General features: G+C 40.4%; 1 protein-coding gene across 5 annotated transcripts in view; it reads left to right on the top strand.

Annotated features, from left to right (window-relative positions):
* Positions 1-244: 244 nt before the first annotated feature.
* ARHGAP28 (Rho GTPase activating protein 28) overlaps positions 245-24,775 on the top strand; it is a 91,622-nt gene continuing 67,091 nt past the window's right edge. For 4 of the 5 annotated variants that reach the window (XM_073331548.2, XM_073331551.2, XM_073331558.2 and 1 more), the window contains exon 1: positions 245-514. In XM_073331548.2, the coding sequence (XP_073187649.1) occupies positions 390-514 (125 nt within the window). In that variant the 5' untranslated portion in view covers positions 245-389. The remainder of the gene's footprint in view (positions 515-24,775) is intronic. The other variant, XM_078851567.1, reaches the window with a different exon arrangement.

Here is a 24,775-nt window from a genome sequence, read left to right on the forward strand (position 1 = left end):
CTTGCTATCGTATGAGAAATCCTAATAAGTCTGCCCTTAGTTGAGAAGAAACGAAAAAAGAAATAACCCAAGAAGAACGTGTCCAGAGCAGCTGCCCTGAGCCATGTAGGATTACCTCGGGTTTCTGGTTTCCTAAGAAACAGGGATACTTCCCCCACAGAGTTTTGTTTGTGGGCGGTGGTTTTGAATTTATGCTAATTTAGCTGTCCTGACAGGAGAAAGAGCCATCTCACTTACACAGTTCTCCTCACAGCAAATGGTAGTAAGAGGCTATTACAGTGTAAGGTCATGCATTTGCTTTTGTGACGGGGTCACTTGATCCAGCAAGTGAGTAAATGCTGGTCGTTGTCTTTGTCACCAGACAGTAGGGAAGACATGTGCCTGGGATAATGGAGATAAAGGACTCGGGCAGCGTGGTTCTGACAGCCTACCACTCCTACACTCCATCTAGGATACCAATAATCGAACAGAGCTTTGTGCCAGAGATTTCCTCCAGCCATTCTCCAATCAGCAGGTAAAGCACGAAGGATTATAACGGGTACTGTGCCATTAAGTTTTGTCTGAGCTGATTTTGTTTTGCAGTCATGTTTCCTGCTAGTATGTGAGGCAGTGTGTTGATGTTTTCAGATCACTTTGCCATGTAATCATCACTTTATTATTATGCATTATGATTACTTTCCTGCCGTAGGGAACTTATGCAATTCACTTGTGGTGTTCTCGTTTAGAAATAGAAAACGCAAGTGCTTATTAAGTTTTTTTGTACAAGAGAGAGACCAAGTTTACTTGCTATCCAAGATTAGCAGCAAAATATTCCCTTATAAACAATACATAAATCTATCTTCTTCTCAGTTTATCTTTTACCATGCTATGAACAGTTAGAAGGGTTCGTGTTAGGTGAGACAATTCATCAGAAAATTCAATCCACTTTTGGATTCCATGTTGGTTTAAAAAAATACTTCCTATGCTTTCCCCCTCCCCCCCCCCCAAAAAAAAAGATGAGGATCACGTCTTGCTTTTCTTGGGACGTTGCAGTTGCTGATTCTCATGCAGACAGGCACACAAAGTGAGGCTACTTCTTTAAAGATGTCATCTAAATGAGGATATTTGTTTTAAAAGGTTGTATTGCGATAAAACAGGTATTTCATACAGATTAATTTGTTTAGTTACATACTGTGCACTTGTCCACCTATGTGTACAGTTCTGACATAGCAAGACAGTCCTGACAATTTCAATAGAGATGCTTTTATTTTGGTAAATCTGACCTTTCTCTTAAATATAGGTGTATAGATTTACACTACTTTCTAAACATTAAAATTTATGAATGTTTCTATTGTCAGACAAAAGTTTAGGGAACACTAGCATTAGAAATGCAAAGTTATTTTATGGCTTAACTGAATAAAATGAAAACTAAAATATGAGGAAATAGTGGATGTCGTTTATTGTCATTTTGATGTAGTTTAGAGTTGTTTAGAGTCACAGATCAATATTTTTCATTTAAGAATGAGCTCTGTGCGTTCTTAACAAGAATGCTGCTAAGTACTTCATATTGTGAATTTTACAAGATGCTATTCAGTTTCAAATTTATCATTTAGTTTAAATGTACATGAAAAGATGAACATTTCAAGCATCCTTCTGTTCTTTGTTTTTACTGTCCCTAGTTATCTGATGCGGATAACTTCTTTGTTCAATTTAAATGTTGCCTCACAGCAGTAATAAATACACAATTTCATTTTAAGAAAAGAAACTTACCGTATTGTTTTGGTATTCAAATCATAGAATGATGGTTTGGTATTCAGTTAGTGGTGATAATGTTGTTTGTTTTAAAAAAGAGCAAGTTAATTGGAATCTCAATTTTGATTTGTGAGCCGAGCAATGAAAAAGTGGTTGTCTCTTATCATGTCACATACTTGTGTTAATTGTTTCAAAACTTGTTGAAAGTTCAGCTGGTAATGTGTCTGAATCCAAATCACATATACATCACTTAGAGTTCCTGAAAAGAAAGACGATATTGGTGCTTTTGAATATTTTGGAAGCTGTTGCCATTAGCCAAAATTGTATATATGACTTTGTGATACAGTCTCCCATTTCTCGTCTTTCACTTCCTGCAGCTGTCTGGGAGCAATAGCCAGATTCTGCCATATGGCCAGTCAGGGACTCCATCCATGTTTCCAAAGCATTTTCCAAGAGAGGTTTTATTAACTCAGCATGCAGCCCTGTGGAATGCAGAAGGCATGAAGGCAAATGCACTGAACGTTTCAGCAAATGGTAGAATAGTCTCTAGCTTAATTCCTGCTTCAACTTCTGAGAGTTCTGTACTGCATTTCAGCTTCTAAATGGAGAGCTCGGTTGCTATCCTGTAGCATGAGATTCTCTAGTATAGAATATTTCTGGTTTTGTTGATTCACAGTCTAACTTCCCTGACTCCAGTGTGCGAATTCCATGATTCCTGAGGACAGCAATCTGTAAAAGTATTTACAGACTGTATCTACAGAGTCAGAGGCCACCACATATCTTGTGTTTGATAACAAAAAATAATCAGGAGCTTAGGCCTTGAGTCCCCTCTATCCACCTGTATAAACCCAATGAAAGGAAGAGTGGAGTAAGTCAAGATTTACACTGGTGTAAGTGAGAACAGAATAAGGTCCCTGATTACTACCCTTTGACTTATTGGCTATTGAGCAGTAAATCCTATTATCTTGGGAATTGGGATGTTTCATTTCCATTGCTATAAAAATGGAAATGAAAATATCCAGCACTTTTCTTGCCTTGGAGAGATGACGTGTTGCTTTTATCAGAAAATCAGCCCAAATGAGCCCAGCATGAGTGAAGGAATGCATAATTGCACAGTTTTATAGCTTTATGTCTGCCTTTCAAAAGAAAGAACAAGTTGCTAAAAGGGTCCAAAATTAATGGTTTGATACAGAGATAAGGAGCTTGTTCCTGCTCTTCTTTACATGAGTGTAAATCAGGAGTAATTCCTTTGACGTTAATGGAGTTACACCACTGTAAAATTTGTGTGAGAGAAAAATAAGGCCCAAATATTTTACTTTAAAGATTTTACAGTTGTCGTTACTCAGCACCTCTGTAAATCAGGACTCAGTAGGCATCGTTGAATAATCTCGGCCTACTGCCCTTCCCCATGAAAAATTCCTGTTGACTTAAATGGTAGTTCTCCCTGGCAGTCCCATTCCCCCCTATGCCAGAGTAACTCAGTTTTTCAGGTTTCAGAGTAGCAGCCATGTTAGTCTGTATCTGCAAAAAGAAAAGGAGTACTTGTGGCACCTTAGAGACTAACAAATTTATTTGAGCATAAGCTTTTGTGAGCTACAGCTCACTTCATCGGATGCATGTACAGTTGTTCAGTCAGAGAGCTATGGTTTGCTCCCCTAGGGAAGTAGCCTTGAACCCACTGCTCATCAGAGTGATGCAGATTTCAACAATCCATCAGAGGAAACAGGCCTCCACATAGGTGTGTTGCTGTCCAACCCTACTTATCCTGCCCAGGTTTGGACATTTTCAGGGCCTGTCCCAAACACAGGCCCCCAGGACACCTTCTAACTACAAGTTTCACAGCACAGAAGGCAAAGCAGTGAAAGTTAATACAGCCTCATATTGCTCTGCATCGCCCATGGGTCTGAAGGGAGAGAATGTGGAGGATCTGAACTTACTCCCCTAAACTACCACTCCTGCCCTTGGCCTACCTCCTCCAGGCCTTTAATAAGGACTGCATGATTGGATCCTGGGTGCCATACCTCCCACAGAAGTCAACTGAAAAAATTGATGTCAGAATATGGTCCCTATAAGGTAAAGAAAATGCTCCTCACCTATCCATACCATTCATTTGAATTGCACACTTTCTTCCTTTTATTTCATCTGCAGAACTTCCCTTTGACATCTGTGGAAGTTCTGTACATGAAATGCATGCAGATTTTCTTAAGGGGAAAAAGGGAAGTGAAAATAGTAACCTCCATGAAGTCTCATTAGAAAAGTGTTTCCAAAGATAAATGTACTGATTTCAGTGTTTCAGTTCCAGTAGAGGGAGGGCACCCACAACACCCTTCCTGGGAGTAATGTAGGGAGATTTTCTCATTTTGCTCAGCCGCCTATGCTGGATAAGGTGAAGGAGCAGAATGGTTATAGCCCTGCTTCCACCTCATCCTCTCTGTCCTATTTGTCACTGCCTGTACACAGGAGGGTGCTAGGAGACAGCCCCTGGACTCAAAGGAGCACAAGGATTGTGCCCATGCACAGCTGCTATGTATGTGATGCAAAGAGGGACGTTCCAGCAGTCATCCATGCAGCAGCCGGATTCAAAGCAGTCCTAACTGGGTCAGGTTAAAGGTTAAGCTTGCTGTATTTAAACTCAACTGTAATGGCTAGACTGTGGTTTATTCCCTCATTGCTAGCATGGCTGCCAGTGAAGGACCCGATTGTGCTGACAATTACACCAGTGTAAATCAGAAGTAACTCCACTAAAATGAATGGATATGAGATCAAAATCAGACCAAAGTGGTGTATCGCCGTAAAATGAATTTAAAACAGTTTCTAGAGATGGAATCACCGTGTTATACATTCATTGAACATCCCTATAACAAATAAGCATTTGGGTGACAAATCCATAACTACTGACTTTATGAATATACTATGCAAGAAAAGAACAAAATGAAATGAGAAATGATGTTCAGCAGCACCCTCTTAGCAATCTGATTAGTTTGCATTTTAGTCAAGAAGAAAGTTCTGAGATCTTTCAACTGTTTCAGGGAAAAAAATCCTTCTCATTTTCTTCAGGCTCAGCATATCTCCTCCTCCCACTGTCAGACAGGCAGCACTAAACAGGAGAGTCAAAAAAGAACCTGAAAAATGACTTAAGTTATGCAGTTGTCTCAAGATACTTGGCAGCAGTTTCCAAGATTCTTGCTCAGCAGGACCTCTTCAAACAGATGTGGGGGCCCCTGCAAAACCATTACATTGGGGGGAGGGGTTCTGCATGGCACAAAATTTTCATGCAATGTTCTTCCCCCTCACTTCTCTGCCCCAACCTCCTATGTGATGTGACTCGGATGAGGGATAGGTATTGTAGCCTGAAATGATGCATGTGACCCCGGTGGTAATTAGTGAGATAGTGAATGGAGGTTTCTGTTAAACAGAAGGAGGAGCCTGTAATGGGTGTAAACCAGGGTTGTGATGGGGGTGGGGGAGCTCTAGTTTTTCTCACCACAGAACTATATGAAGCCGTGCATTTTCCACGACAACAGAAGCACTTAGCGTTACACTATTATTGGTGGGCTGTGCATGTCCTGAGGGTGGAGGCCCTGTGGCTGGATGTCTGGCAGCACTGATTGAGGGGCCTACTTTTTGGAGTTGTATACAAATGATGTCAAGAACGTCTTTTGCTTAGGTGCAGCGTAAGCAACCTTAACTATTTTAGACATTTATCTCATTGTACCGTAAACTTTCTCAGAAGACAAAAATTGAAAAAAAATATGAAACAGTCTCTTTTTCAAGAACAAATCTTGAAACAGATTTCTGGGCCTTTCACAGGAATTAAAGTCCCAAGCCTATAAAATCAAAATTTAAAACTGCAGTAATCAAAAATAGTAAAAGAAATAGGGGTAGGAACTGGGAAACATTAAAGTTAAATGAGCAAAGGTTGGGGGAACACATACTTTATAGGAAAACAGCAGCTTTTGACATATTCCACTGACTCACAGTTACTAGCAGCTTCCTAAAATGGGTTTTAATATATATTTCAGCATGTTGCTATGCACTATTATTAAAACATTTAGCAGGAGGATGCATATAAATAAGCCAGACAATAGTAGACACGTTTTTCCTGTAGGCTTTAGAAATACCTACGGAATGTCCTCTGGGACTCTCACTAAGGAATGTGGTATTTATAGTCAATTCTTCATGTTATGGTTGAAACTAGAGTTGGCTTCTCTGGTTTCTTTTTAGTGTAGTGCTCCTGCTGATCTCCCTGGTACCTCCATGTGCAAAGCTGATGGAAAACATCTGGCACTGTCCCTTTGATCATTTTGTTTGGTTGAGCATTTGGCCAGCTGCCCCATTCATTTTTAACTAAGTCACTTATCTCTGATTACATGATGGTTGGAGTTGCCTGCAAAAATGCTGAGGTCTGAAAGCCCTATGTAGGCACCTTTATATTGAGTCTGACATAGTTTAGAGACAGCATAACAAAGAGTAAGAAATTAAGAAGATTGCTGTATTGGTTTTTGCAAGACAGTTCATAAAGGTTCAGTGTGAATGCTGTAAGGTGTGAAAATTATGTAGGAATGAAATTACAATATATTATTTCTTTTAAAAAAAAAACTTGCTAAAGAATTACTAGTTAAAGTTGGGGCAAGGTTCAGTATATGAAACAGAATCTAATTAATATTTTAATTATACAAACACAGGGCCAGATCCTAAATAGTGCTGAGCATTCCCAGTGAAGTGAATGAGTCCCAGACCAATGGCACCAATCTTTTCCAATGCAGCACTTGTTTTCCACAATCTGTTTCAAGTGCCTGATAAATTGACAAATGTCCTGGATTCTGACTTCTTGTAGAATTAGCAGCTACCAGTTTTACCCTGGCAGTTTTATGCTCTGATTGGCCAGACTTCTCAACTGGGGAGTGAAGCAAAACTGATGGAAGTTAGCGTAGCAGTGGGAATAGCTGCCATTATCCTGCATTTCAGATACCATAGTGATGAGAACCATATAAGATCCAGGTAGTATGAAAGACTGGCAAAGCAGCTGGCCCATCAATCTGCCTCCCTTCCTCTTTGCCTTGTGACTATGCTGCAGCAGCTCTCATGGAACTGCTTCTAGATCTGCTACAGCTGCCAAGGCCCCTTAGAGAAGAAACAGCAGGAGTTTGAGCAACCAGAGGAGGGACAAGATGGTAGCTGGGAAATGGGGAGCAGCCACTGATGGTGGGAAGTGAAGTTTCCCTTTATTTGTGCTAACAACTCTCCCGAACAGGGTACCTCCCTAATCAATTCTCCTCTCCATGGGCACTTATAGCTCTCAGGAATATTGTTGAGGGAGGAGACCATATACCTCAACAGGAATTTGCACTAGTACTGTGTTTGCTACAGAGATACCATTTGCAATTAACACTGACGTTCCATGGATTGCCTGTGAGTTCCCAGGTGATTTAATACCAGATTATTTGAAACACAGTTCCTTTCCCAATGCACTGCTGCTACAGTTGAGGTCAGAAGCAGCACTCAAACTTGAGCTCCCTTGTCCTTAACATTAGGAAAAGATTCCTATCCTCTGGGGGTGGGGGTATCTCCTCAACTCAGGAATTCACTTCTTCTCTCATCCACAGAGCCTGTCTTTTCTCTCTACTGTTGAAGGAGGAAGGTGGGGTGAACAGTCATTGGGGGGTTACTGACATATCTGTTCTGAGGAGGATTTTCATGTTTGTGTGATGTATGACATTCAAACACTTTGAGGTTGTAGGATTTTAATATGTGTAAAGCCAGTCAGTGCTTGGCATGGGAATTTACTCAGTGTTTAGGAGAGGGAGAGGGACAGAGGGGGAGAGAAGGGGAAAAGTTACATTGCTGTAGCGAAAGGCCTATGGGCATTTTCATATAGACTTTATCTGAGACTTTATAAATTGGCTGTAAAATCCCTTACTGTAGAAAATCGGTCTTGGCACATGACTGATTTTTACAAATATAACAAGCACAAATCCTTTTGCTGATGCTGGACCAGTACTAGGTTTACTGAGGTCTACAGAATTTGGGGCACAGAGAAGAGTTTTGCTAGATATAGGAGGAAAAAGGACCCGTGAATCTATCTGGAATGGATGTCACTTACCAGGTCAAACCTAACAGAAGCAAGAGGCTTCCTGGAAAGTTGTGTTTTTAAATGACTTTATGCCCAACCGAACACATTGGGCCACTGGTATAGTTGACTACACAGCTTTAGGGGGGTCATTCAGGCATAAAGCCTGACTCTTCACATTTTAGTGACGATAATAAAAAACACTGTCTTGTCAGCACATGAATTTTGGACGGGAAAGAACTCATTTACACCAGGTCTGAATTTGACCCACTGAGTGATGTTTTCCTGACCTGCTTCTTTATGCATTTAGCAGGCATCAATAACCATGCTATTACCTAGGCCACAAGGGTAGTGTGCTCAAACCCCGGGGGAGGAGATAGAGTGCGCGTGTCAGTCAACATCAACCTCTCTGACCAATTAAGGGATCTGAAGGAAATTTCATCCAGTTTCCTTTCCTGGACAGATGACGGTCATGATGGAAGGCCTAAGGGCAGGAAGGAATTTAAAAGAATTTAAGAGAAACTGAGAGGGATGCTGTCAGGCCTGGACAAGAATCACTGGTAGGGAGTAAATCTGCAGTTACTAGAAACAATAGTTGCACAAAGACTAGTGTCCTTTATTTGTATGGATATTTTTTTTAAGAGCACCTTAGAGTAAATATAAGGAACTATCATGTGATGTTGGAATGAGACTCCTCTAATGCTTGGAATGACTTTAATGTTGAGAAGCAAAGAGGCACAACTATAACCCGCTATGTCTTCTTTTATGACAAAAGCAGAATCGCTCTTCAGAAACTTCCAAAAACTGGGGAATTCAAAGTTAAGGCTGAGATTTCATTTTTAACTCATGTTAGTTTAAAAATTAATGGCAGAATGAGTTCAGTAGGGATGAAGTCCTACCTCGACTTGAAATGCCCAGTTCGCTGTTTGATCTAATACTTAACAGATGGTAGAGTGGAAGATAAAATGGGATGTGGGCCCTGATTTTCCACCATAGAAATCAATGGAAGTTTTGTCATTGAATTCAATGGCAAGAGGATCAAGTCCTTGAATTGTTTTGTTCCCTTGGAAGATAAGGACCAGATTTTATAAGGGTATTTAGATGCCTAAAGATGTGGATAAACACCTGGTGGGATTTTTAATAGTGCCCACGTACCTAACTCCTATGGTGCCCTAAATCCTTGAGGCCCAGATTTTCATAGGAATTTACGCATTGCTATGTTCAACATTGAAATGCCTAATTGACTTAGAAGCCTAAGTCGCATTTTCAAAAGTGATGTAGGCACTTAGGCCCAGATTTTTAAAGGTATGTAAGCATTACTCTTAAATACCTACGTTCTTATCCAGTACTTAGCGAAAACTCCCACTGACTTCAACAGAAGTCTTGCTGAACAAGGACTCCAATATGAGGCTTAGGTAATAGGACATTTTAAAAATGTATAAGTAGGCCTTTCTCCTTTCCCCCTACTTTCCTCCTATGTATTTAATTATCAAATACCCAAGTTTTAAAATGTGATGTAGCACAGGAGCAAGGGTTGCCAGGTGTCCAGTTTTCAACCAGAATGCTTGGTCGAAAAGGGACCTTCTCTTAAAAATCCGGTCGGCAGTGCTGCGTGTCAGAGGCAGGCTAGTCCCTACCTGTCCTGGAACCGCGCTGCACCCCAGAAGCAGCCAGCAGGTCCAACTCCTAGGCAGGGGGCCACAGGGCACTGGTATAGTGCTGCCCCCAGCCCGAGCACCAGCTCCACACTCCCATTGGCCAGGAACCGTGGCCAATGGGAGCTGGGGGAGGCAGCGTCTGCGGGCGAGAGCAGTGAGCAGAGCCTCCTGCCTCCCCCACTCTCCTGCCTAGGAGCTGAACCTGCTGGCGGCTTCCGGGTTCAGTGTGGTGCCAGGACAGATAGGGACTAGCCTGTCTTAGCCCTGCTGTGCTGCTGATCGGGAGCCACCCAAGTTAAGCTCGCACCCCAACCCAAGCCCCAACCACCTGCCCTAGCCCTGAGCCCCCCCCCCCCAAACTGAGCCCCCTACAGTGCCCCAGAGCCTGCACCCCCAGCCAGAGTCCTCACCCCTTGCACTCCAACCCCCTGCCCCAGCCCAGAGTCCCTCCCACACCCTGAATCCCTCATGCCTGGCCCTAGCCTAGAGCCCACACCTCCTCCCAAACCCCATCCACAGTCCCAACCCGCAGCCCCCTCCCACACTCTGAATCCCTCGGCCCCACCCCCAGTCTGGAGCCCCCTCCTGGACCCCAAACATCTCATCCCTGGTCCCACCCCAGAGCCTGCACCCCCAGCCCAAAGCCTGTACCCCCCCACACACCCAGCCCCCTGCCTCAACCTGCAGCCCCCTCCCATACTCTGAATCCCTCGGCCCCACCCCCCAGCCTGGAGCCTCCTCCTGCACCCAAACCCTCATCCCCAGAGCCTACACACCGAGCCAGAGCCCTCATCCCTTCCCGCACCCCAACTCCTTGCCCCAGCTTGGAGCCCCCTCCCTCACCCTGAGCCCCTCATTTCTGGCCCCACCCCAGAGCCTGCACCCCCAATAGAGCCCTCAACCCTTCTGCACCCCAACCCCCTCCCCCAGCCCAGTGAAAGTGAGTGAGGGTGGGGGAGAGCGAGCCACTGAGGGAGGAGAATGTAATGATCGGGGCGGAGCCTCGGGGAAGAGGTGGGGCTAGGGTGTTCAATTTTGTGCAATTAGAAAGTTGGCAATCTTCCAGAAGCAGAGAAGTAATGCTACTGGTAGTGGAAAATCTTTATTAAAATTCGGTGGGGGAGAAGGGGGGGAGTGGAACGGAACTGAATGCATTCTCAGTAGATTTTTCTGAGACTTGACTCTTTTGGCCATTTTGGACCCAGGTCCTCCTCAATTCACATAACACATGACAGAGATCACAACTGTTCTGCTAACAAAGCAAAATTGTTAACCTGAAGATTCTTGAAGCACATTTGGAACTTTCTTAAAACCATCTGCTGACATGGGTGAATTGTTGCAATTTTAAAAAACAAACAAACAGTATGTATACTTCTATACAGTTTTCCTTCAATAATAGAAGATGTCCTGTGTCTTGAAAATACCACAAATAAAAAACTCTCTCTATTTTTAATCATAAGGTAAAAGATTACAGGGTTGACTCTGCAGCTGATTGCTGTGATCTGAGCTCTGTTTCATCACAGAAAGCTTTTCCCTCATGGACTCCACATCCTATGATTTTTGTAACTGTATAATTTTAAAAGGAGGACCCTGGCAAGCCATGCTTGAGGTTAACTCTGTCACACTTGGATGAAGTGAGATAATACTTCTCACTTAAACAAGCCAAAGCAGCTTGTTTCACTCTATACTGTGCACATCTGAAGTTAATTCTGTCATACTCTGTATTGTAATGAGTGTACATAGTTTTAGCAATCAAGAAATTGAAAGTAAGCTATTTACCACAGGATGCCATTGGGGCCAATAACCTCGCAAGATATAAAAATAGGTTTGGACATTCATCTGAATAACAAGAATATCCAACGTCAGAACAGCTCACACTAATAAAAATTCTAGAAAAGATATTAAATCTCTTGCCTCAGAGTTTATGCTAATCTCTATTATTAGGAATTAGGATCTGAACTAATTTGTGGGAAAGATTATCCCATGGATGCCTAATGTAAGGTTTCTTTCACTTTTCCCTTGCCAGTGTCAGAGACATGATACTGGACTAGATGGAGCATATATCTAATTCAGTATGGTGATTCCTATATTCCTAGATCATTTTGAAATATATAGAACAGGCAAAAAAGTGTCAAACAAAGCAGTAAAAAACACAAAAATGTGCAATCGCATACCAAGCACTTTATTAATAGCAATAAATCTGTGGCCACTGCAGACTCCATGTTTGTTATCACTAGGTTGCACAACAACAGTGGGATGACTCAAATCTCCCTGTTCCAAAAGCACAGGCTCCCATCCCTTGAGCTAAAGGAGAGTTTCTTGTTAGCTGGGTAGAGCCTATGGCTGCGTCTACACTGCAAGCTAGGGGTGTGATTCTCAGCGTGTGTATACAGACTTGCAGGTATTCAATTATATAAATCGTAGTGTAGCTGCAATAGCAGCGGCTTTATGGATTAGCCATGCCAAGCATGAACCTGCCTGAACCTCAGAGGTACATATTCAGTATGTCTAAGCCACGCTGACACTGCCCATGCTACTGTGGCTACACTACTATTTACACTCTTGCTCACTCTGATCAAGCCGGCCCAAGTATGTGTACACAAGCTGGGAATCACACCCCTAGCTCATAGTGTAGATGTAGCCTCTGACACACAGTTAAGCAGTTCTGATTCCATCCAACAGAGATCAGTGATTCCCATGTGCACACTCATGCACACACAATTAGGTGTCTCATTAAACTATTCAGAAGATTACAGAGTTAGTTGGATATATAAGTCCTGCTTTCATACTTGAAAATTTGGTAACGAGTTACAATCAAAGGATACTTTTTTAAACTAAGGGCTTGTCTGCACAGTGAGGTAATGAGCACTATGGGGGTGTGATTTTTTTTTTTAAGAATACTAACATGTTTCACATTAATTGGTCCATGAAGACCCTGCTGGTGCTCATTAAATGTTCCTTTGTATGCTTTCATGTAGTGCTGTTTTCTAGTACCGTAGATCAATAATCATGGTAATTTATTATACGTTTTGTGTGAAATCATGGATGATGTCTGTAAACCTAGTGCCAAATACACTATTTAGTCTTTTTTTATTATTAACTGGAAATTTAAACCCAGACTTTAGGGATGCAGATTTTAAACCGAATCCAGATAAAATATATTCAGGGACTTTTAAAATAAATCGATCTAAACATTATCTTAATGTTTGGGGATGAAAATGGGACTATAACTTAATGAAGAGGTTACGAAAATTCTAATTTTATATTGAAATAGTTGATTAGTTGCTATTTGGAATTTACTTAAAGCATATTTGAGTATGTAAATATGGCTCAAGGTAAAGTCCCTGAGTATGCTTTTTGAATTGTTTGTAATGTTTTACTAATTTTCAGTGGTACAGTTATATGTATATGTAAAGCTATATATAAAGAAATACCAAACTTTTATAAAACTCCAAGATAGTTTTACATATTCTTTTATGTGGCATTTTTATTTCATATTGAAATGAGTGGGAAAGAAACAAGCAAATGAAGGAAACACTGCAAACAAAAAGAGAACTTATTATTTATGTATTCAAAAAAGGACCCGAATTATATTTGTCTTAAACTTTTGAGAACTTATGTGGTAAATCAACATCCACCTTGTAACACAGTCTCCAAAATTTCACCTGCACAAAACATTCTCATTTAGCTGTGCAAACTGGGCAGTTAGAGAGCTAACTACCTGATCTGAATGCACAAAAGTGGATTTAATGCCGGCGACTGACTGCATTTACAAAATTTGTTGGCAAAAGTTTGGAGGCTGACTGGAAATGTGGCCCTCTATATCATTACTTTTAAAACAGGATGTTAGTGATTGATCTTTCTCTTTTGTTTTGGAGCGTCTCAGTTGATCGATGTCTTAATATTACCTGAGGGCCAGATTCTGAACTAGTGTAAAACTCCAGTGAAGTTCTTCTGGATTAACAATGGTGGTATCTGAGGTCAGAATCAGAACTGTTGGCTATACGTATACCTATAATAATATATATAAAATCTTTTGGTTAGATTGTTTTTGCATTTTCTGTGTCATGTAAAGAGTAGAATTTTGATTTCCCTAAGAAATAGTTCCTAAAATTTCTATGATTTTTAAACAACCTTAGGATGCATGTGTACATTAATTGTGGTCACCTCCATCATGTCTAACAAAATCTATTTTCTAATTAAGTATCATTAATGGAGGAGTACAATGACATTTAGATAAAGCTGTAAGCCAAATTCAGCCCTTATGTAACTCTATTGAATCCCAAAATGAGGGCCCATAAACTTTATTCTTGTACTATCATTTAACTCCTTGGTTTCTACATGATTCAATGGAGTTGATACTGTGCTGCAACTATGCAAAAAACAAAAAAGACATTGACTACTGTAAATACGGATGGCAAATCCTCACTCTTCAGTTACAGGGGCATACCCATTGAAAGCATGCCTGTAATTCTATGGAGGCGGTAGCGTTACTAAGAACAGATTGGATTTTTGAGCCTGCCTCAAACCCAGCCAGCTGTAGTTAAAGCCGCAAAGGCTGACAAAGTACATTCCTAGTTGTATCAGCACAGGGGAGGGCAAGATTCATTTATTGCCTTTGAGACTATCCCTGATGAGTTCCCATCACTGGGTAGAATTCACAATGTATCCAGTCCAAAATGGGACCTCAGGCTGTGCAACTGTTTTAATGTCAATAAATCAAATGCTGTGAAGATACATATTTGTGGGTGTGCTGTGAAGATACATATTTGAAGATACACTAAATCCTGTATCTAACTACATCCCATGACAGAGCTTCACTGGATATAGTAAAAACAACACTTGATGAATATGCTTGAAAGCTGTTAAAAAAATTACGTTTGTAGAACTTTAAATTAATTGAAGCAGTTTACACCAGGCACTGATAACTGCATACAGAGATGTGGTAGCAGAGAATGCTTTTTCTGAGGTCTTCATAGAGAAGATGTTTTCATACTTCTGCTGATGTTTGCCACTTGAATTTTCACTTGCAAAAACTGATATATTATTGAATTACTTTGTGGGAAATTGGTTTGTGATTTGGCTGTTTCCATATAATAGACTAGATTGTCAGGCTTCCTGGAATGAAGACACTGTTAATGAGTTTGAGCATCCTGCTTAGTCTGTATCTGTTCTGGTTTCTGAAAATTATTGCTTTACACTGTGCGTCCTCACAGCGGCTTAATATAAATATTACTTAAGCAACTCTTATACAAATATAACGTTGTCTCATTAGCATAGTCACTCCCCTGGTGGGAAGATGATAGGCATAGCATTTACTTCTCCTGTTTTGCTGTGATACCCCTTTTATTTGAAATCTCAGAACATGAATATTCAATACATAGGGCAATCTATAAAACAAGAATCCTGTTCCATAATCCAGTAAAATAGATTCAATGAAATATACTCTAAAGCTATTGCAGAAGCAACTGGGTAGGCATCAAGAGTAAGTAATACATAACATGTAGCCTTTTATGTACATTGAAGAGAACTATCATATTCTTATGATAACTAGATGGATGTGAGGGATGAAAATTTTTAACCCTCAGTTTCCACTTTTCATTCGAAGACAAGAATTTTATAAGCTTGCAAGATTGCTGTAATGAATTGTCCTTTAGAAAGTGTAAACAAAGCAGCCCTCATTGTTTAAGGCAATATTCCCGATGATGAGCTGCTCCCACATTAAAACATCTAAACAACATCTAAAGCCCGAACACAAGATAAACATTTCAGTTGACAAAACCTGGAAAATCCTATTCAGAATCGTAACATGTGATCAGCAGATCACACGGTTTCTGTTTGTAGAATAGACGTGGTTTTGTTCTATGCTTTAACTATTGAACTGATTAGATTATAGTTTAATCTTTGGATTACAAATTTGATTGCCATCAAACAACATTTAAGGCCAGATCCAAAAATCATTTAAAATCAGTGTGAAAACTCTCATTGACTTCAGTGGGCTTTGGATCAGTAGAGCCGTACACAGATACAAAATTTGTAACCGCAAGCCGTAAAAATGGGTTCGCAGATATAAAGTGGATAGCCGCAGATTTCCAGGGTTTTCTATATTGGTCCCTAATGGCCTAACTTTAGCTCTGTTAAAATTGCTGCTAATATCTCCTTATCCTTGGTATGTATTACAAAATTTGTTTAATGCTTTATATTATTCATTCCATTATCTGTAAAAAATTAAGTAGGTTTTTATTGAATTCATGCAAAGATTTTATCTGATTTAATAGAGAATTCTGTCTTTTCTGTATAATACTATAGATTGGTTTAAAAATTCTATAGAAAGTTTATCATTCTGTATTAAATTCACTGGGACTCTTCTGTAAGGGTCAGGAAGGAAAAAGCAGATTTCCATGATATTTTTTTTCTGTTAGGTTCAACATACAGACTATATATATATAGTATCTCTCTCTCTCTCTCTCTCTCAATATTATCGCAAGTTAGCACTGGATTTAGATATCCAAATAAAACAATGAAGCAACACATGCTTTCCTTCCTATTCTGATTGCATCACTGGCTAATAAAGGCATTTTGTTTTAAAAACTTCCTTATGTGTCTCTCACAGTGTTGTGTGTCTGCATTCCTGTTCATTTGTATGCTTGATTAACTGAAATCAAATACAATGAAGTGTAGCTCCAAGCAGCCATAAAAGCCCAAAGTGAACAAATATAACAACGAGAAATCTGCATCGCCATCCTCAAGGGAATCATTGTTCAGAAGGCAAAGGAACTGAAGCGCAATCATGTATCTGCTTTCCTTGCTGTCATTTTGTCACTGTTCATGGGTTTGCTCTTTGGTGACTTACCATGCTTCACTCCTGTTTGATTAGAGGTGTGGAGAGGTAACAAAAGATTTGCTGTTTCAAACTTGGAAATGTCTCCGCTTCCCACACATCTGACCCCTGGCAGGCTGCTGGAAAGAGGTGGCTAAGTTTTAAGAAAGTATGTGAGTATTGTTTTCATCAAATTATGTGTTTAATATTTTATTCTGTACCTGTAATAGCTCCTTTTGCCTCTCACTCCCTGACTGCTTTATGAATGCCTCTTTTCTGTTATTGAAATTAAACCCTTTACTTAGGACTTTAAGAGGATGTAGAAATAGAGTTTCACTCCTTCAAACTGCCACTATAACTCATAGGGATACTGATCGTTCAAGTGTTTCTGATCGTAGGCAATAATTTACTGTAATGAGAATATAGTTGCTGAGTGACTAAGGTGAGAAGACAATGGATTCGGAGTTTGCACTGATTTGGTGAGGAGCTATGCCATCCTAATGATGTTTTCTTGGATATATGTCTTGTATAAAATAAAATGAGGACTTTGCAATCAGTGAACGAATATAAAAGTAAGAGCAAAGAAAAATCTCTTGTAAAGGATATTTGCTATTGGTTAGTTTAAACATGAATTTACAAATGGAATAATAACTTACTGAAAGGCCATTTTTGTAACTGTTATTTTATACATTTGGATGATGGTATTAAGCAGGTGAGGGTTATGAAGTGTATTTTTAATGACACCAGCACAAGGTAAACTAGCCAACATTTAGCACAGTGAGCTGCATTTGATATCTGTGGAGTAGATCTTTCTGGCTAAATATAGTCTTGTGAAAGGCTACACTAGTGAGCAATGAAGTGAGGAGCAAACTAAAGAGGTATGAGGTTGATAAACGAATGCTCATACAAATCATTGTAATCAAGATGTGTTTGTAATAGATTTCACCTACAGTAACCAGTTTTGATCTAATGATTGATTTAATCAATGAATGGATAATGCACTTTTCAAAATCCAAACAGTTGAAAAGGATGTAATACTGAATTACATGAAAAAGCTTGTTTGTGGTTTGGGTTGCCAACCCTCCAGGACTGTCATGGAGTCTTGAGGAATTAAAGATTAATCTTTAATTAAAGATTATGTCATGTGATGAAACCTCTAGGAATACGTCCAACCAAAACTGGCAACCTTATTTGTGTCTAGAATATTAGGTAATGTTATATGGAAATCTAAACACGTGGCTGAAGCTTATGGGTATAACTGGGTTTCCCAACAAATCATACAAAGAAAAAAAAACAGTGTTTGATGGAAGAACTACTTATAAAAGGGTCAGCCTATACAGTCCTTTAATGGCCAGGGAGAGAAATGATTTATTACACTGTATTTGAGATCTCTCAAACCAGATGGTATTAAAATAGGAAAGTCCTGCTTCCATAGAATTTCTGCTGACAGCTTCTCAGTTAGCAGAGCTCTCGTGCTAAGTGCCAATGTTTACTTAGCTGAAATGAGGTTATTTTGCATGAAGAAAAGGATCAGGTACTTTCTTGGATAGACGTTGTTTACGTAAACACTATTACAGAAGATCTTCTGAAATACTTTATTCTAAGCAACTTCTCAGAGTTTTTGTGAACGTTAAAGCCCAGATCCTCAGCAGGGGTAAACTAATGTAGTGCCATGGAAGTTAGTGGAACTATATTGATTTACATTATGGCTGGACTGGGCCCAAATTTAATCCTGGTGATGTATCCCACATTCCCTGCAGTACCTACTTGGAATGAGTGAGCCACAAGGTGCTTTTAATTCATAAGGAGCTGAAGCGTGACTTTGCTGTGCTATGCTGTGCTGCCCCGGAGCAGAGACTTGTAGAGTTACAATCTGCCTTCTGGCTAGGAACAGGATAGTGGAAGTAATTCAGGGCCAGATTCTGCCACCCTTTACTCACAGAGAATAGTATTTTACTCTGTGAGTAGTGGCACTGAAACCAATGGCAGTATTCAGAGAGTAAATCTCCCTAAGTAAGAACAGCAGAATCTGGCAGAAGGGTATTGTAGAAAACAGAGTTCATAGAAGATACAGCAATGCTCCCAAGCTGGAACCATCAGGATTTGATTAAGCAGGGAAGAAATTATCCAGATTTCTAGGTGCCTGCATATCTTTGACAATCTGCCACATGCACAGTAACCAGAACTACTTTCCAAACTTAGAGCCAGATTCTGATCCCCTTACTCATGTTGAATAGTACCTTACTCCACAATTAGTCACATTTTTTTGTTTCAATGGGAATGCTTATGTAGTAAGGTGCTATTCCATGTAAGTACAAGAGGCTGGATCTGGCCCACAATTTTCTGGCTACTGACAATGGGCCAGATTCAGACACCCATACTCATGGTGAATAACACCTTAGTCTATGAGTGTTCCCATGGGACCTCAAAGCGACCACTAGTGGAGCAAAGTGCTATTCTGCATGAGAAAGGGCATTAGAGCCTGGCTCAATATCTGTAGTTATGCAAGCAAAGTTTTTTCTATCCATTTTCCTTTACCCTTTATCTGTCTTGTCTGTTTAGCTTGTAAACTCTTCAGGGTAGAGACCATCTCTTTTTCTGTGTTTTGTCCAGGGCTTAGCACAATTGGGACCCATTCTCAGTTGGCCATGAGGACTTCTAGAATACAAATAATAAATAACAACAGCAAAGATAATGATACATGTTCTACAGTCTCATGCTTCAGGGCATAAAGCAAATGCCCTGTGTGGCCAGGGAGGAATGTGTAGAACTGCATAATTGGATAGAATAGATGATTGTAGGAAAAATGAATAGAATGGTTGACCTGTAGACTTCATACCTGCTGGAACCATAAGTATTTTTCATGCTAGGTGTCTTGTACATGACAAAGCAGGGAGAAGTGCTTCAAAATGCAGCTTATTGCGAGAAAATGGCTGAGCTTTGCTTTGGTTCTTATTTTATATGAAACTATTAGCACATCCTTAACAAACCCCCATGTATTTACAGATGTGCAGACATTTCCAAACTATCTCTGGTCTGTTGGAATGAGATTTAATTGAAATTCTTTCTTCTCAGCTAAAAGGGACTCAGCAACTGTGCTTAAGAAAGTCTTTTTCTTGGAATATACAGTGAATATAGAAAAAGAAAAGGAGTACTCGTGGCACCTTAGAGACTAACCAATTTATTTGAGCATAAGCTTTCGTGATCTACAGCTCACTTCATTGGATGCGAAAGCTTATGCTCAAATAAATAAAGAAGCTGAGATCCTTTTCTTTTTGCGAATACAAACTAACATGGCTGCTACTCTGAAACCTATGGAAAAAGAGTTATTCCTTTTTATTTATTTTTTTTTAGTTACATGAAAAGGTACACATGATGTTTAAAAGGCTCAGTGGCAAGGCACTCACCTTAAACCCTGTAAATCATAATGTGTTATCAGACATGTGCCTCTAAATTGGTTGTCTCATGTTATCCTTGAATAATGTCTAACTTGCATAAGCTGTTTCACAGGAACATTCATGAATGCAGGATCTCCAAACGTTAAAAACATCAGCTCTCTTTCCTTTTGTGTGTTAAATTCATTTAAGATTTCTCCCCAAGGCTGGGCTAGCATTAACACAGTCATGAAAGGAATGGCCGTGGGCCCTCGCCAGTTCAATTCCAGTTTCACAAATGTTGAAATGTACTCCAGAAACTTGTTCAGAAGCCCCACTGTGTAACTCACATGATTGCTCAGTCTAGTAAGCAAAGTGGTGCTACAGTCTACTTGGAAGATATATGTATTCCCTAAGCTGAATGGGGGGATGAGCTGGTTGACTCAGTGTAATGGGAAACAGAGCTTTGTCAAAGCGCAGAAGCTCAGCTATTACTAAAAAAAGTCCCTTTCTTAGGATGCTCATTGTGGAGGCCCACTGGTGGGAGCACGTGGAGTTGTCTGCTGCCCAGGCTATCCCATCTCTATAGAGAAAGGGCTTCAGTTAGCAGAGCTTTCAGTCTGGCACCTCACAGTTGCATGCACTTGAAAAGGCTGCATAAAGCAAAATATGGAGAGAGTTTTTTGAGACATTTTTAATCAATCAGTTTTATCGGTCCTGCATTCTGGCGCCAATCATGTAAAGCACTGCCAAGCACGTGCTTAGCTTTAAGCGCTTTATTGAGTCAGTGTCAGAGCGCTCAGCACCTTGCAGGATTGAATCCTTGTTTTGTTTTTCTGATTTGCAGAAAAGCTCTGGTCAACATGCAGTGTAATGCTTTGATTTTGACAAAAATTGCTGTGTTATTTTTCAATATTTTATTCGTATTTCAGATTGGCCCCTTAATGGTCAGGACCAAGCAGAGTCAAACCATGGGTTGCCAATGCCACTGGTTAAAAACGTTTCCCCCAACACTGGTCTGTGTATAAATCACAAAATCTAGGCCCTGGTTTCTAGAGGACTAGACTGTAGCCTGAGCTGAAGTTTTTCCTGTTTCTAAAAATCCTTGTTACTTGTATTAGAATTGAAAACTCCTAAAGCTCAAGAATAAAGATTTGTGGGAAAATATCTTGGTACAGATCATTTTTTTTTGTGGTTGGACTGAATAACCCACACTACCAACTGGAAAACACACATTTCACTTCTGAACCCTTTCACTCTCCAAAGACTAGGTTGTGCCTTTAGGCCATGCCCTGAACAAGAGTCAAGGAAACTGCACCATCCCAGGAATGGCCCCAACAGCGGCTGTGCCTCAGAGACAATGCCTCAGTCACAATTCCCTCCCACCTTCCCTCTTGGAGGGGGAGAGAAGGGATAGGTAATTATTTATGGCACTCAGGTGATAAATTGCAGTCATCATGCACCTTTGATTACCTTACCTTACCTGCACTCTGCCTGCTAGTCTACTCACCAAGATTTATTCTAACAATCCAAATAGCTGACCATCCTCAAACAGCAGTTGTTTTTTTAAAAGGAAAAAAATCTTTCCTTCTTCAACCTCCACTTCCCTGCTTATAAAATTACATTGGTCTGAAGCCCAGGAAAGACCGTATATTGTCCTGGGCCAGTGACAAGTTTAAGGTGCGATATCTCAGGATCCAGAAGCATTCGAAATGGGAGCTTTGTGTTACTGGAAATTCCTAACTGGGACACGACACTTCTTATATACGTAGAAGGGCCCAAGATACCAAATTTTTAAAAACCGCTACATTTTTGCTTATGGCAAAGGCACTTTAGATATTTTGCAGAAGTTTGTAACTTAACGTTTTATTAGTTGCAATTTCTTTCTGTCTTGGAGATTTGTGCAGTTTGAAAAGGAATTATTTCATCCATCTCTGAAATGCAGGTCTGCCTGGAGTGAAAGATGACTGCTTACTTAGGCTGCAAATTCTTTAAGGCAGGGACCATCTTTTTGATACATGTATGTACTCTGAATAGTACAAATGAGGTTCTGATCTCTGATTGAGAACTCTAGGTGTTATCAGAATACAATAAATAATAATTTAGCAGCACACAACAAAAAATATATAGAGCAAGGAAGTAGTATATAACAGTTGATTGAAACAACAGGGGCAATTTAAATAGGCACTAGGCAGCTACTTATACTGAAATTTGGCCAAAACACCAGGAATAACACTGCAGTATTGTTGCTGTGTTGGTCCCAGGATATTAGAGACACAAGATGAAGAAGAGCTCTTTGTAAGCTTGCAAGCTTGTATCTCTCACCAACAGAAGATGGTCCAATAAAAAATATTACCTCACCTGCCTTGTCTCAGGAGTAACACTGATATTCCTGCAAAAATTACCATGATATCTTAACAAAATTGTAAAGACTTGGGCCCCTAATTGAATATACCATCTGTAAAAGGGGACCTCCAACAGTATAGGACCTGGCCTACCATCATGCTGGCATATTGATTGACTACTAGCTCTGAGAGAAGAGTGCTACCTCCTGAGTCACCAGCACATGTTAAGATTTCCTTGCAGGTCTTCCTTCCAAGTACTTACCTTGGCGTCCCCTACTTAGTTTCACAATTTCACATCCTCAGATGTGAGGGCTGCAGACGTTAGCTGTTGTACTGCTTCACAGAAGTGCTTCGATGGTTTTAACATTTGGAGCAAGGCTGATTTCTTTCTCCTCCTGTGCCAGAGTGCAGAGTTGTGCATTGTGCTCACCTTTGCCCTTCTCATTCCAGATTGACACATTTCAGTATTTCATGACTCTTTCGTTAGTAAATGATGCTCATAGTCTTGGGGATCTGGGATTAAGAGGAGCTTCCACTTTGACAGCCCACCTTAGAAGTGCTTATACATGTTGTTTCTTCGGCTTTGTATAAATGTGTGTGTTTGAAAATGAACGTGTCTTTTTGCTTTTATTAGCAGTCTGGTCTCTACAATATAAAATTGAAACCATTTGGGTGTGACAGTAATGACCAGAAGTTTGGGCCTGTTTTGTTATATGTACCTATTAGAGTGTAACTCCTGTTGCACCCAGTCAAAACTTAATACAGCAATAGCTATCAATTGCAGTGGGAACTAGCATGAATATTGTGGTCAGATCCTAGCCTCTGTTGCATTCTCTTTGCATTGCTCTAAGAAGGCAAAGGGGATGGATGTGATGAGTGTTCTGAGCCTGATGAGCCATCACTGAACCTAATGGATCATCGGAAATAATTCCCTGCAAGTCCTAAGGGTCCAGCCAATCCACAAGTTAGGGTTACCTGATTAGAACCTAAGGTAGGTGTATAGGCTCCCAATGAAAGCAGCCATTCCAGTCTGTTCAATGTCACAACCTTGTTGGGGATAGTCCCAGTTGCCTGGTAGTTCTGATAGATTGCCTTTCCTCCAGCCATGCCCAATCACCCAGCTGCCCTGGCAATGAAAAACCAGCTTACAAAACCAACTGGGGATTTCTTTGTGTGGGATAGGCCTGAGTGTCAGAAAGCCAGTGTAGCCCAGCCCATACTGCCTTCTGATTTCCTCCTGTGGCATAGGGGGTATTCTGGGTGATGTAGTAGGGTTGGAAAGCACTACACTCTTGTATCGCAAGAGCCTGTTTGTTAAAGTGATTCTGTGACAGTGAAACATCCCCCAAGGGGTGAGTCATTGCTGATGGCACGAGTTACAGGATCCCTAAGGGTGAACTGGCCCTCATTACGCAGTACTGAGATAAGGGGCAGACAGGTGATGGAAACCCCGCCATGTGTGTCAATTGTTTCTCAGCTGTACCTGAGTATTTGGCTTTCTCTCTACATATACCCACTATCAATGTAACAGGTTTCAGGGTGGTAGCCGTGTTAGTCTGTATCAGCAAAAACAACGAGGAGTCCTTGTGGCACCTTAGAGACTAACCAATTTATTTGGGCATAAGCTTTTGTGGGCTAGAATGATGAAGTGGGTTCTAGCCCACGAAAGCTTATGCCCAAATAAATTGGTTAGTCTCTAAGGTGCCACAAGGACTCCTTGTTGTTTCCACTATCAATGTAGTGATTGAGCATATCCCAAGTGTTCTAAAAACTTGAAACTACAGGAGTATATTTCTCTTTCCAAGAGAGAGGAATAGTGTGATTATTTTTGATGGTAATGCTGTATGTGTACCTTATGGAAGGAAAGCCAAATCAAAGGGATAGTTTAGCATTTAGTCCTGGCTTCATTACATTTTGATTCTGAAGGGAATATTTATGTATATTATGCTTAATATGTGATCTTGCCAGGGTTGGCACCTACCATTGCTTCTAATATGGATGTTTTCACATCTGCTATAAACAAAAGCTGGTTGTTATCTTGAGTTATGGCAGCCACATGGATACCAGCTCACACAGTCTCACCAATTTTATCTACACAAAAACAAAAAGCAGACTATATGAAACATTAGTACATTATAAAGTCTGGAGAATGTTGTCTGCAATTACAGTGATTGGTTAATGAGGCTGCCACTGCAATTATGGAAGTGCTTCCAGAATCCCCGGCCCCCACCCCCATCTGAAAATTTATGTCTTATCACATCTCATGCATTTTGCCTTCCTTTGATCCACTACTTTCACTGCACTTTCTAAAAGTTTTGTTCAGCAGCTTTTTCTTACAAAAGCACTGGTTGTGCACCCACCACTTTCTTATATTCCGTGCTTGCATTGTTGAAAATCATTGCACAAACACATGCCAGTATTCAAGAGTGGTTTGATATCAGAAGGAACGTTGCCAGGGGAACAGCTGCAGATTCAGATAATCATGTATCCAGCATAAGGAATATATAAGAGCAATAACATTACCATTTGATTGGTTTTCCCAGGCATCGCAGTTTGATTTAAAGTGAATGTCAGGAACTGATACTGAAAATCCCAAAGATACAGTTATGTTAGACCTGAAATTGTAGTGATTCTCTTGGTTTAATAACGGTTTATAAATCTTAATGATTGGCTTGATCTTGTAAGCATGCAAAATTCCCATTTTGGTCTATGTTTTAAATAGAACAGGAGTACTTGTGGCACCCTAGAGACTAAAAAATTTATTTGAGCATAAGCTT

This window comes from Lepidochelys kempii, chromosome 2, assembly GCF_965140285.1.
Source record: "Lepidochelys kempii isolate rLepKem1 chromosome 2, rLepKem1.hap1, whole genome shotgun sequence".
Classification (NCBI taxonomy): domain Eukaryota; kingdom Metazoa; phylum Chordata; order Testudines; family Cheloniidae; genus Lepidochelys; species Lepidochelys kempii.